At 41.7% G+C, this 14,655-nt stretch overlaps 1 protein-coding gene across 1 annotated transcript in view; it reads left to right on the forward strand.

Moving 5' to 3' along the window:
• PIGU (phosphatidylinositol glycan anchor biosynthesis class U) overlaps nt 1-14,655 on the forward strand; it is a 51,321-nt gene that overhangs the window by 20,568 nt on the left and 16,098 nt on the right. The window contains exons 8-9 of the mRNA XM_053250016.1: nt 2,480-2,634; nt 7,443-7,586. Of these exons, the coding sequence (XP_053105991.1) occupies nt 2,480-2,634; nt 7,443-7,586 (299 nt within the window). The remainder of the gene's footprint in view (nt 1-2,479; nt 2,635-7,442; nt 7,587-14,655) is intronic.

The raw sequence follows: 14,655 nt of genomic DNA on the forward strand, positions 1-14,655 counted from the left end.
TGTGAGCCCCTGGTGGTGCAGTGGTAAAACTGCCGCCCTGTAACCAGAAGGTTACAAGTTCGATCCTGACCAGGGGCTCAAGGTTGACTCAGCCTTCCATCCTTCCGAGGTCGGTAAAATGAGTACCCAGAATGTTGGGGGCAATATGCTAAATCATTGTAAACCGCTTAGAGAGCTCCGGCTATAGAGCGGTATATAAATGTAAGTGCTATTGCTAGTGCTATTGCTCTGTGACTCCCTTGGAGAGCTGGAGGCAGCAGTTCCCTGGGGTAGTCTGTGAAAGGAGCAGATTGCTGGATGGTGGAATAGCACTCCCTCAGTGGTCATAATTATGAGGCCTTCTGGAACCCTCAATATAGGAGGAAGTGGAACCTTACAAATGTTTTTGTCAAAACCAGTTTTTTAGGATACTATTCCACTTCACTGGTAGATGTTTCCTCCTGACTGTCTATGGCTGCAGTCCCCTTGCTTACTCAAAGGGACTATCAGTCCCACTGAAATTGATGGGAGTGACTCCCTAAGTAAATATGTTTCAGATCAAGCTGTGCCTGCAACTCCCACCAAAATAATTTTAGACTGTAGGTGCCCTTCTCAGATATTTGTAGTCACTGAGACTCAGCAGTAGTTAATCCTGCTTGTTAAATCTAAATGAAGATCCCGCTGTTCCAACTGGGGAGCTGTTTCTTTATTTCTCCTCCCAATTGTGTGCTTAGCCTTTTATTTTTGAGCAGAGCATCTGTGCGGCTATAGCAGAGTGTCTGCAGCAGTGTGATAATGTGGAATGGCTTTGGGCTGATAACAGGAATTTCAGAAAGATTTAGAGCTGCCAGTGAAGGCACTTCATCATCTAGTTGCCCAGGAACTTCACAGTTTTCTTTGAAGAGGTTTCTTAAATATTTAACATGTGTGCTCCCTTGTATTGTAAATTAATTCTGATAGATGTTTAAACTGGAATTGTTTTGAGATTATCTGGGAAGCTTTCCTGTGTCAGAAGCAGTAAAATCCATGATGATGAATAAGTTGCCGTGGATGTTGGTTGACATCCTGACTAATGCAGTGCTGTCTGCTACGCTTCGGAAGCATGGGTACTCTTGTTCAGGAGCTACTCTTCAGAACTGCCTGAATGCCAGAGATGCTCTGTTGTTGGACCACAGACATGTTGCTTGACTCTCCGTGACATGTTTCCCCACTTCAGAAGTGGGGACGCATCTGCTGGATGCATGCTTCTTTGGGCTGCATGTGCCCAGCGTTAGTCAGGATATTGGCTATTAAGAGATGGAGACTTGCTAAAATCCTGTTGCTGGGCAGAATATAGATGAAGTTGGACACAACTAAGTCTCAGTGAAATGTATAGGAGTTGGGCTATTCAAGATTAATGTCTCACTTATTTCAGTGGTACCTTCTGGGGCTCTTGCCCATTACATTTGCTGCCCAGATATGCAATGTGATGTGTGTGCAGATGGAGGCGCCCTGGCTCAAAAATTCAAGGAGTATTCATAAAAAGGAAGGGCAGTATAAAAATTTTAATAATACATACATACATACATACATACATACATACATACCTTGAGTTTAATAGTAAATAGTATTTAGCATTTTATACTGTTGGGGCTTTCCCAGAAGCTTTTTTCTGGAAACCAACTCTTCCAGAAGTAGGTTTATTGCATTTATTTTTAAGGTCCCATGGTACTTCAGGTTTAGGTTCAAGTTCTTGCTTGTAGCCAAAGTAATCGCAATATAACATGACAATTGAGTTTACAAAATTTGTACTTGGAGGATCATGCTCCCTATTGCTCCCTATTGATGGGCTCCCTATTGATGTGCAGACGTGTGCCTTGGCTTCTGCAGAATCCTGCCCTCCCTCCTTGAGCATTTTAGTACCCTGGCCGGAGGCTGACCACTGCTCTTATTCTCATTTTACAGCACCACCTGCAGGCCAGGCCAGTGCTCAATTTCCGGTCCCTCTTTAAAGTGGTAATGAAAGGGAGAGTGGTTTGCGTAAGGCCAGAGGACTTTCTGCTTTGAACCAAGGACATCCTGCTTTATAACACTGTCTCTTAGCCACTACACTACACCAGCTTCTAGTGTTTCAATAGGTACCTAAAATGTGTTCCTCTGCCACACTTGGGGATGGGGCCATAGTTCAGTGGTAGAGCATTTGCTGTGCATACAGAAGGTTCCAGGCTCGGTCCCTGGCATCTCCAGGTAAGTCTGGGAAAGATTGCTACCTGAACCCTTGAAAAGTGGCTGCTAGTAAGAGTAAGCGATACTGTCCTGAGCTAGATGGACCAATGGCTTAACCTGGTATAAGACAGCTTCCTATGTACCATTTACCACAGCATATTTTACCTCCACAATATGGGAAGAGCTTGGTTCGTAGCACTGACAGTCCTCCATGATTTTTGTATGTTGAAATTGCATGTTGCCATTTCCTTAAAAAATAAATAAATTGTGTGTGTGTTTTCTTTCCCCCCCCCAGCGTCAATTCATACCGGTGAAAATGAAAAGCAAAGGCTTCTGGCTTTACACCACACAGTATGCGGGGCTGTATTTGGGAAGTCTGATGGTGATTATTTGTCTCTCATTCTTCCTCCTCAGTTCTTGGGATTTTATTCCAGCTGTTTATGGTTTCATGTAAGTAGAACTTCTTTCTGTACACCGAATCTGTCCATGTATAAAGAAATTGTTCAAAGAGTGTTCTCGTAGTAATGAGTTCATAAGACAGAAGCAAAGAATGATGAAAACATTGACAAGCTCTCTGTTGGTAACAGATACCTGCTTTTGTTCTGTTTCTTGTTAAGAAGGAGTGATTCATTGCTGCAACTCCCTTGATGACTGTCGTACAACATGGTTTATCTAAATGGCTTGGAGGAGCTGTAAAACATTCCAAAGCTCAAATAAACATTTGTGCTAATTATATAGGCATGTACTAGCAACTTTTTTTAAATTAAATTTTTATTAATTTTAACAATATCTTAACAATCACAACATATTGAACAAATATGGACTTCCCGCTCACACCTCCTCATGAATCACCAACTATAGAATTAACCCTTGCTATAATAATAATTCAAAACATAGATCTAAACCTTACAAACACGATTCTGATCTACCCAACCTGCTAATATTACTAGATTTCAAACCCTTTTGAAAAATCAATATTAGGAAAATAATTCTTTAAATATAATAAGAATGGTTTCCAATCTTCTTTAAAGCATTCTAAATTTTTGTCTCTTATCAGTACTGTAAGTTTTGCCATCTCCGCATATTCCAAAATTTTTATCAGCCAATCTTCTTTTGAAGGCAGTTCATTACTCTTCCATTTCTGTGCATATATTATTCTGGCCGCCGTGGTAGTGTACATAAAGAATGTTAAATTAGTTGTAGAAAACACTCCTTGCATTATTCCCAGCAGGAAGGATTCTGGCTTCTTAGGAAATGTCATTTTAAATATTTTCTTTAACTCATTATATATCAGGTCCCAAAAGGCCTTAGCCTTCCTACAAGTCCACCACATATGAAAAAAGGTTCCTTCAGAGTGTCCACATTCCCAACATTTGTTTGAAACATTTTTATACATTAATGCCAGTTTTTTTGGTGTCAAATACCACCTATACATCACATGTACTAGCAACTTAAATGGAAAGAGCATACAGTGATGTTTGGATAACAAGTTTCTAATGACCAAGGTTTGTGAAGTGGAGATTCTGTGAACTGAAAGAAGCTTCTTTGAGTTGCTCGGTAAGAGCAATTGGAATAATAATCCATGAGCCAAATCCACAAATTTTGGCCATTTGTACCATCTCAGAGGATGAATGTTCATAGTGATATCTGGCAACGACTGCCTCCCTAGAGATGGAAAATAGGCAATAGAATTGTAGCACTTACAGCTTTCTGTGTGGTATCACCTCTTCTTTATCTCTACATGAAACGTGTAGGGTAAAATTTCAGTTATTTTTTGCACAGAGCAAAGGGTTGGGTTTAGGGTAACAGTGAACAAATTGTTGTACTCTCTCCATGGAGTAATCTTTAGAGAACTTTCCTGCCAGTTTTCATTTCCATTCCTCTGACAAGATCAATGATTTTACAGTAGTTTTTGTATTTTTAAACTTTTTCAAAGTTTTTAAAACACCAATGTAAATTTGGCTGCTGCAGGCACCATAATTAGGACAATAAAAGCATGGTAACACACTGAAAGCTGAAAGTATTGCAGTGCTATCACCTGTGTTTCATTTCTAAGAGTGCAAACCTTATTAAAAATGACAATGAGCATTCGTCCCCCAGATTATACCAATCACCCTCGCTGGCTCATGTGCTATAAGCTGTATATTAAAGATTGTTGAACTACCTGCTTCAGTAGAAAGAATGAGACCGGCATCTTTGAAGGATGCTCAAGTCTGGCTTAGACTTGATTGATTGATTAAGTGCCATCAAGTCGGTGTCAGCTCTTAGCGACCACATAGATAGGTTCTCTCCAGGATGATCTGTCTTCAACTTGGCCTTTAAGGTTTCTCAGTGGTGCATTCAATGCTGTTGTAATCAAATCCATCCACCTTGCTGCTGGCCGTCCTCTTCTTCCCTTTCCTTCCACTTTCCCCAGCATTATAGACTTCTCAAGGGAGCTGGGTCTTCGCATAATGTGTCTGAAGTAGGATAGTTTGAGCCTGGTCATTTGTGCCTCAAGTGAAAATTCTGGATTGATTTGTTCTATGATCCATTTGTTTGTTTTCCTGGCTGTCCATGGTATCCTCAAAAGTCTTCTCCAGCACCAAAGTTCAAAAGTGTCAATGCTTTTTCTATCTTGTTTCTTCAAAGTCCAGCTTTTTCTTCCATAGAATGTCACAGGAAAAACCATGGTCCGAACTATTCTGATCTTTGTAGGTGTAAACACATCACGGCATCTAAATATCCTTTCCAAGGCTTTCATTGCTACCCTACCAAGTGCTAGTCATTTCTTGACTGCTGGATCCTTTACTGTTGATGGTCAATCCTAAAAGGCAGAAGCTATTCACAACTTCAATGTCTTCATTGTCAATTCTGAGGCTGGTTGCTGTACCCATTGTCATTAGTTTAGTCTTCTTTACATTTGATTTTAGTCCAGTTGTTTTCACCATGCTCTTTGACTTTCATTACTAGAGCATACAGATCATCCGCATTCTCAGCTATCAGAGTGGTGTCATCAGCGTAGCGCACGTTATTAATGTTTCTACCTCCAACTTTAAAACCATGCTCATCTTCTTCCAATCCAGCTTCTCTCAGTATATGTTCAGCATATAAATTGAATAAAGAAGGAGAAAGTATATAGCTTTGTCTTCCTCCTTTGCCAATCTGGAATCAGTCTGTTTCACCATGTTCTGTCTGGACTGTGGCTTCCTGCCCTTGTTTCTCATGAGAACAATGAGATATTCTGGGACGCCCATTTTCCTAAGGATATTCCACAACTTGACATGGTTGATGCAATCAAAGGATTTTCCATAGTCAATAAAGCACATATTGACTTATTTCAGGTATTCGTTGGCTTTCTCAATTATCCAGCATGCATCAGCAATTATGTCTCTTGTTCCTTGGCCTTTTCTGAAACCAGCTTGAACATCCGGTATTTCCCTTTCCACGTAGGGCTCTAATCTGCATTGGATGATCCTGAGCATTATTTTGCTAACCTGGCTTAGACTATGTGATGCTCTGAACTCTCTGGGGGCTTCCAGACACTGGCATTCCCAGCAGTGATGGTGTGAAAATGAGAAGTAAAGCAGGGCCTGCTGTCCTGTGGCTTTGAATGACTGTCACTAGTTTTGCACAACTGTTGCTGTTGAGTTTGGCATGGGTGACACCTGGTTTGAGGATGATTGCAACCTCAAGAGAAAACCATTCTCTTGAAATTGTGTGTGGGTTAAATGTGACAATATGTATTTAATAGTATAAAGAATGGAAATGCAACTAGGCGATCAAAGCTCTACAGATAATATTCCTTGCCACGTTCCTTGTGTAACCATTAAGAGCACACACAAGCACTCCAGGTGCACCTTGTCAGAGCCTCCTTTCTTCCATTGGATGGGACTTAAGGAATGCCACCACATCAGGGGAAGTCAGCACTTCTCGTTGCAGATTAGAAGAGCAGTGGCTAACTAACTATGCTGCCTATCGGTCACTGAAAGGACCTGAAGCAAGCCTGGTGAAATTGCTCCTCATTCTGCTTTGTCCCTCCTTTAAATTAGTGCCGAATTCCTGCTGTACTTGGGCTGATTCAGTTTATTTGAAAACCTTTTACGTTCTGCAATGCAAAAACACAGAAATAGGATCTTGCCCCTCTCATATTTTGGGATGTTGCTATTGTCTACAATAAGCAACTTTTAAAGCAGAAATGCCTTTTGTATGGATCCCATATTTTGCCTTGATAATACCCTAACTTCGAAAATTTGGCCAAGTTGTAACCCAGGCCTTTTTTTTTACCTGCTACTAAAAGTAGTTTGGATGCAAAGTAAGTTATAAGTCTCATAGCTTCCAAATTTTCCAACCTGAAATGTTAGAAACACTAGAGCAGGGGTGTCAAACTGTGGCCCTCCAACTGCTGTTGGCCTACAACTCCCATCATCCCTGGCTATTTGCCACTGTGACTGGGGATGATGGGAGTTGTAGGCCAACAGCAGTTGGAGGGCCGCAGTGTGACACCCCTGCGCTAGAGCCCTCCTATTTGGACATTATTTTAAAAGGTGCTGTTCATGATTACAGTGTCAAAAGTGAGTCCAGAAATCCTGCCTCGGTGTGTCACTCACCCCCTTCTCCACACTCTTTATGGTTATGGTGGTGTTCACCTGAACAGGCAAATGCCATAACCGTGATGATGGGTGTTTCCGTGATCGGCAGCCTGGATAGAAACACCATCACAGTTAAGGCATTTGCCTCTTCGGATGAACACCACCCCAACCATAAAGAGTGTGGAGAGCTGGGTGAGTGACGCACCGGGCCGGGGCTTATCAACCTGCTTTTGTTGCTGTAATAATGTACATACAGTCTCTTCTTAAAATAATGTCTGAATAAGGTTTAGGTATATCAGATAAATGAAGTGTGTCCAAAATGCAGTGTTTAGTTTCTTCATAGTTAGTTCATTTTTACCACTTTATTTGTTCTGCCTTCCTTCAGTAGTCATCATTGTTTTCCTAACGCAAGACAATGCTGTTCCTTGGATCTGTTATGACCATTAGGTGTCGCTATTTTTCCGCAAGAATGAATCTGTAGATGGACTGATCCACAAATATCATAATGGAAACAGTTGCAACAGAGTTGTAGCAACTTGAGAAAATCTTTTCATCTGGATGCCTTTGAAATGTATGGTTAAGAAAACGGTCTCAGTATATTCTAGACTAATTGTTTGTGAGGTTGCTCTTTTAATACATTTACTGCATATATAGATAATACAATAACCTTGATATTGCTTTATCTAGCCTTTCCGTTCCAGACCTGACGCCCAATGTCGGCCTCTTCTGGTATTTCTTTGCCGAAATGTTTGAACACTTCAGCCTCTTCTTTGTATGCGTCTTTCAGATCAATGTCTTCTTCTACACCATTCCTTTGGCGGTGAAATTAAAGTAAGTTGATTCCTTTATTCTTGATTTGTTTCTGAGAACCTTTTACCTACATTTTTTTATTTGCTGCTTCCTCAGTTTCTGCTGGCAGGGGATGTTCATTATTAAGATTCCCTAATTTGCTATTTCTTTCAAAAATGCTTTGAGGAGTGAATGCTTCTATAATGTAGTTCACATTATGCAAAGGTGATCCGGTTGACATAGTATACTTGGACTTCCAAAAAGCTTTTGACCTGGTTCCACGTGAAAGGCTCTTGAGTAAACTTAGCAGTCATGGGATAAGGGGACAGGTTCATTTGTGGATCAGTAACAGGCTGAAGGACAGGAAACAGAGGGTAGGAATAATATGGACAGTTTTCACAATGGAGGGAAATAAGAAGTGGAGTTCCCCAGGGATCTGTACTGGGACCAGTGCTCTTTAACTTGTTCATAAATGATCTAGGTTGGGGTAAGCAGCAAAGTGGCCAAGTTTGCAGATGACACTAAACTATTTAGGGCAGTGAAATCCACAACAGATTGTGAGGAGCTCCAAAAGGATCTCTCCAAATTGGGGGACAAAATGGCAAATGCAGTTCAATGAAAGCAAGTGTAAAGTGATGCATATTGGGGCAAAAAACCCCAACTTCACATACACTGATTGGGTCTGAATTGTCAGTGACTGACCAGGAGAGAGATCTTGGGGTCATGGTAGACAGCTCGTTGAAAGTGTCGACTCAGTGCGCAGCAGCTGTGAAAAGGGCAAATTTCATGCTAGGGATCATTAGGAAGGAGATTGAAAATAAAAATGCTAATATTATAATACCCTTATACAAATCTATGGTGCGGCCACATTTGGAGTACTGTGTGCAGTTCTGGTCATCGTATCTTAAGGAGGACACTGTAGAACTGGAAAAGGTGCAGAAGAGGTCAACCAAGATGATCAGGAGCCTGGACTACCTTCCTTATGAGGCAAGGCTACAGCACTTGGGGCTTTTTAGTTTGGAAAAGAGGTGACTAAGGGAAGACACGATAGAGGATTATAAAATAATGCATGGAGTAGAGAGAGTGGACAGAAAGAAAATTTCTTTTTCTCTACAACACTAGAACCAGGGGTTATTCCATAAATACTAGAACCAGAGGTCAACATATGAAACTGAAGGCCAGGAAATTGGTCTACCTATCATTGGTCTATCTAGCTCATACTGTCTTTACAGATTGGCAGTGGCTTCTCCAAGGTTGCAGGCAGGAATCTCTCTCAACCCTATCTTGGAGATGCCAGGGAGAAAACTTGGAAGCTTCTGCTCTTCCCAGAGTGGTTCCCTCCCCTGAGGGGAATATTTTACAGTGCTCACACTTCTAGTCTCCCTTTCATATTCAACCAGGGTGGACCCTGCTTAGCTAAGGGGACAAGTCATGCTTGCTTCAACAAGACCATCTCTCCTCTCTTGTGTATATTTTGCTTGTAAAACCCTTTTAAAAATTTAATAAATAATTTAAAAACAATATTTCTCTCAAATTAAATCATTATCAGGTTCATTTTAAAGAGTTACATTGCAAGCAAAAGTGTTTGATAATATTCTGCATGAGATGTATCTAAACCAGTTGAAAACTAGTTCAAATGTTCTGAACTGGTTACCAAAGATTTTTTCAAAGTTAGTGTTTGAACTGGAATTGAACCAGAGGGTTAAAAACTGTGGATGATCTTGAACTCGAACTTAATCGACATTTGTAATGGCTCACATAGTGACTGACATCGCATGTGTGGGGGAATGTTTTACACATGCAAGAGGGGAGGGAGTTCCCTGAAAATATGTCCCTGAAGATCCCTCAACCCTCCGGGACATATTTTCAGAGGGTATTGGGTAGCAGAGGGAATGGGGAATTGATGAAAATTATTCCTTCCCCTTTGTGGGTATGAAATGTTCTTACACACACATTTTAGTCAATATGTGAGTGAATGGTTTGACTCCCTAAGTCAAAACAATATCAACGTGTAAAATAACAAATATGATATAAATTATAAAGGTGAACCCCATTATCCATGGGGGTTCAGTTCTCCGCTACAACTGTGGATAACAGGGCATTAAAGTCATTGAGATTAGGGGATGTTAGGTTCCTTGAGGCTGAAAAATGCACCAGGGGACATGGAAAAATAAACATTAAAAAGTGCCCTACCATGTTCCACGAGTCTCCAGCTGTCCAGGAATGCCCCCCCACCCCCAATTTTCCAGTTTTCCGTGGAAAAATTGTGTGGGGTGTGGGGATGCTTTTTAAAAACAACAACAAATGAGCCACAAAATGGTGGCTGGAGAAAATGACCTCTGTGGTAATTTCTGGCCACCTAGGAACCACAGATATGCGAGTTTTAATTTAAGTTTTTTGTATCTGCAGATAATGAAGTTGGGTTTCAATTAGGCACCCGTGGATATGTCAAACCATGAATAGTGGTAGTGCATATAGTGAACTCCACCTGTATTAATCAAAGAAATACACAGAGATAGAGATAAGAAAAAAGCACAAACTTTTATACTAATTCAGATTTAATCAGCATTCAGTGCTTCATGCCAGATGTTTTCATACTTGTTAGATCTATTCCAATTATCAGCATTCCAAATAATCTTGCTGGGATTTGGATCCATCCCAGAATCATCCATAATAAAGACTATCCAATAGTAAAGAATATCCCCTTTTCATAACAATTCCCTGCTATTGCAAAACATTTTGTTTTGTCTGGAGGATGTACCTTCCCAACACTGAGCGACACACATGTCCCATCTGGTGTTTTGTTTATTTTGTTTGAAATGGGCCAGCAGACTTTGACATGGCCAAGCTCCCCCAATAGCCAGGCTAGCCTCTCCTGCAGTAAGACTCTCTCTTCTCCACTACTCCTTCGCCCGCAGCCATTGCGTTTGAATAGCTGTCACACTATTGCTTCAGGATGGGGCTATCATGATAGTAACCAAGCAAGATAAAATGCAGCCGGTCCAGTGCTCTCACAAGAGACCTTTTGTACACAGATTAGCAGTTTCTATCTGTGCCTACACAAACAAGAAATTCCAGAGTGCTTCAGCCCTGGCCCTTTGTTGGTTATCTTGGGCCATTCACAGGTGGTGAGATTCTCAATGAAAAGGTCAGCTCCACACATTCCATATTATTAGATGACCTCTTATCCTGGGGTGGATATCAGGAGACCCTGATGTTGCCAGGGGTCATTGATTCTCTTTCTATACTCCAAAACCTGATTCATTCCTTGAACATGTGAATAAATGCTTTTTCGTGTTTAATGCTGTGTTATAAGTGTGTGTTGTTTTTATTGACAGATGTGTTTTTATTACAATGCTATTGCTTTTGATAAAGTGGGATATAAATCCCTACAATAAAATAAAGAATAAAATCAAAAGAATTTCAAGGAAGCTGTGATTTCATGTAACTAAATGAAGGTGCTATTTGTAATAACTCCTCAGTTCTATTTATAGTTTTTTGCTGTTCAAGTTGGTTCAGGTCAGTTGGATTTCTCTTTGTGCATCATCATATTCTGTCTCTCGTCCCCTCCCTTTTTGTTTGGAAACCAAATCTCTAAAAGGAAAAGAGTATAGATGAGGCTTGCACTATAATCCTATGCATATTTGTGTTCAATGGGGCTCACTCCTAGGGAAGTGTGCATAGAAGTACAGCCTTAGTTAATCAGGATATGCAATGTGCTGCAGGCTATGAAGTCCTCTGGATACCAGGAAGGTTAGGTAATCTTCCTAGTCCCTCAGGAGTGAGGGCTAAAATATTTGGGAAATGGCTTTGCATTCAGCCAGGGATTCTCAAACTTGGATCTCCAGTTGTTGTTCGACTTCAACTCCTATAATCCTGCCTCAGCCACAATGGCCATTGTGGCTGGGGGATTATGGAAGCTGAAGTCCGGCAATATCTGGGGACCCAAGTTTGAGAACCTCTGAGTTAAGCATTAGGGGGAACCTCTTCCTAACTAGACAAGCAGTTTAGCACAGAAGCTGCTGCTATGGGAGGCCATGGAATCTCCTCTCTTGGCAGTTTTCAGGAGGAGGCGGGATAATTTCAATCAACAATCTTTCGGCTAGACAAGCATCTGCCTCACTGCAAGGATTGGACAAGACTCTAAACAAATTTCCTCAATTCTGTTCCGCCCAAAGAAGGAGCTTCTTTCTGCCCTATCTCCTGGGCAGCAAGATTTTGTACCTGCATGGGATCCTAGAAGCTTCCATTCCTTGTCTCTTCCCTTATTGACCTATTTAAACTGCAGCCTTGGAAGGCAATAGGTGCCCATTTGGCCCCCTTTCTTGGCTGGAGCCATGCCACACTCTGTCCATGCCATGTGTTTGGAAAGCTAAGAATAGTGTGGCAGGGATTCATGTGACCCTACCCTGTGACTGCAGTGTAATAACACCTTCGTATCTCTATCTCCCAGCTTGAAGGTATCATTCTGGGTCTCTTTTGAGCCATGTTTACACTTCTGAGCAACTGTGATCAGCCTGACCTTGCTAAGATCTTTCACAAGTTGATTTTATCCTTTTTTTCATCCTGCCTTTCCGTGTCTTCGTTTATGATGATCCCATATACTATAGGCCTAGCCTTGGGGGAGGCAGTGTCAAAAGGGGATGTGGCTGCGATCTAGTTCCTAGCCATCAATTTTGCCCTGTCATGATAAGAAGTCAGTCAAGTTTCAGTCTTGTTTTCACAGAGGACAGCCTGTGTAGTGTCTAGTGGATAATGTGTTGGAGTCAAGCCGTACAGCTCACTGGGTGACCTTGGGCAAGTCACTATCTCTCAGCCTAAACTACCCCACAGCATTGTTATGAAGATCTATTGGGACAGTTGCATTTATGCCATTCCAAGCTCTTTGGTGGGAAGCAGGGAAACGGATATAGTAAATGCACTGAAAAGAGAGTAAAAGGCCACAAGAGGATGCGGTATCAGTCTGTCAGCCTTTGAGCTAGTAATATAATGTCATAGCTTCAATGCCAAATATTTGATCAGACAAAAACACCCAGTCTATTTCTTCCAGATTAATGACAGCGAAATTGCAGTGGCTTCTCCTCTGATCTCCACAGTTAGGAATCCAAAGTGGTGGTGCTGTTTTTTTAATCTGAGGGGATGTTTGACTAGGATGCGTCTGTTCCTTCCAGAGTTGTTCTTGATAACTACTTGTATTGCAGTGATTTACTAGATTGTTACAAGGCTAGGGTGTATTTCAGTTAATTTGGATCTCATTTATTAAGGAAAATAGATCATAATTAAGAAGAGAAATTGTGTTCTTTGTTGCATCTATTGATGTGGGTTAGCACGAGAAAGCTTCTGCCACAATAAATAGGTTGGCCTTTAAGGAGCCTCAACAGCTCTTTGTTGCTCTTGTTGTAAAAGACTAGAGTTCAGTCTTGTGATTTACTCAGAAGTAAGTCCCACTAGAGTAAAAAAAACTTACTCCCAGGTAAGAGTTACATAAGATTAACCCCCCCCCCCCCAGCCATTTTTGGAGGGTGGTATATAAATTAAAATAAAATAAAATAAAGCAAGCCTAAGGCAGCTGCCCTTCCGGGAAATGTTCCTTATGACCACCATAAGTAGTTGTAGTTTAACACATACACAGAAGATTTGCTCAAAAAAATAGGTAGGTGTGAAGCAATCTAAGAGCTTGTCCCTTCCCCTGTGTTTGTGGCAGTGCTGCTCTCAAATTGTGGGGTAAACCAGATGCCCACACCTTGACCTAGAAGGCAGCTTCCTATGTTCTATGACCTGCTGGCCCAGGGATGCATGTAGCCATTGCTTGCAGTGGATGTCTACACCCAGCCACCATTAGGGATGTGCAGAATGTTCCAAGGGCGGAATATTCCAACTCGGAATAAGCCATTCCAAGCCCAGAACAGAATGCCCTCTAAATAAAGGGGCTGTTCTGGGCTTAGAACAGAACAACCCCATTCCGACCCAGAACTTTCCGGGGCCTGGGGGCAATGCGTTGTGTGTGTGTGTGTGAGGAACCTTTAAAAGTTGTCCTTACCACAGATACTTGCAAGAATCGGTGAGGAGCCGCGCCGCACCGGCATCCTGCACAATGGGGTCTCGGCTGTGCAGGATACTAGTGTGGTGCCACTCCTCACTGCTTCTTGCAAGTATCAGCAGTGAGGACATACCTCCCCCACCCTCCACATTGCCCTCAGGCCCCTTACCGGCCGGCCGGAATGGCGGAACATTCCAGGTCGGGCAGGGGTTTTTCTGACGGACTGTCTCGGCACTTTACGTTCTGTTCTGAGATCGGAACAGAGTGAAACTGTGTTCTGTACACACCACTAGCCACCATGTTTCCTTACAAATTGTAATTGTGTGTGCCAGATGTAATCACAGGGAAATATGATAGATGGGGCTGAACTGCTAGCTGCAGAGAAAGGTACGATACAAAGGCTTAAAGCTGAATTATGTATTCCTTTCTCCTAGGATTGTACCACTTCTGAATATTCAGAGAAAGGGGGAGATGTGTGTTAAATGTCTCCCCACGTTTCTGTAATTTTAAATATGGCTCCCAGCACATAACAAAATAGCACATTACAGAGAAAGCTAAATTTCCTCCTTGAGCTTTCTGTAGGCAAAGTATTTTAGCGTGGGGGGAGTATTCAACCATTATACCTCTGCTAACTGGCCAGAAGCACTTGACTCTCTTATATGTAGCAGAGGAGAACAACTGTCCCGATTCAGCCCAGCATTGCATCTTTCCAGTAGCTGTTGATGGGGTGTGAGTGAGGGACTGGGGAGGGGGAGGGAGACAGAGATTGTGAGCCTTTTTGAGACAGGGAACCATTTTCTCATACCTTTTGCTATCTTAACTACATTGAGAACCTTTTTGTTGTTGAAAAGTGGTGTTTATACATATTTTAATAATGATGATGATAATTAATAATAATGATAATTATTATTAATAAATAGATGATGACCACCATGTTGGGAAGTGGTGTAGTCCCAATATCATGGATTAGTTTGGCTCTAGAGGGCCAGTTTGGAGACAGTAGATGGCCTTAATGTGGTTCATGGGCTTTCTGTTCAGTAATGGAGATCTCTGCTTACCTTTTCCAGAAAA

The sequence above is a fragment of the Hemicordylus capensis genome, chromosome 4 (genome assembly GCF_027244095.1).
Source record: "Hemicordylus capensis ecotype Gifberg chromosome 4, rHemCap1.1.pri, whole genome shotgun sequence".
Classification (NCBI taxonomy): domain Eukaryota; kingdom Metazoa; phylum Chordata; class Lepidosauria; order Squamata; family Cordylidae; genus Hemicordylus; species Hemicordylus capensis.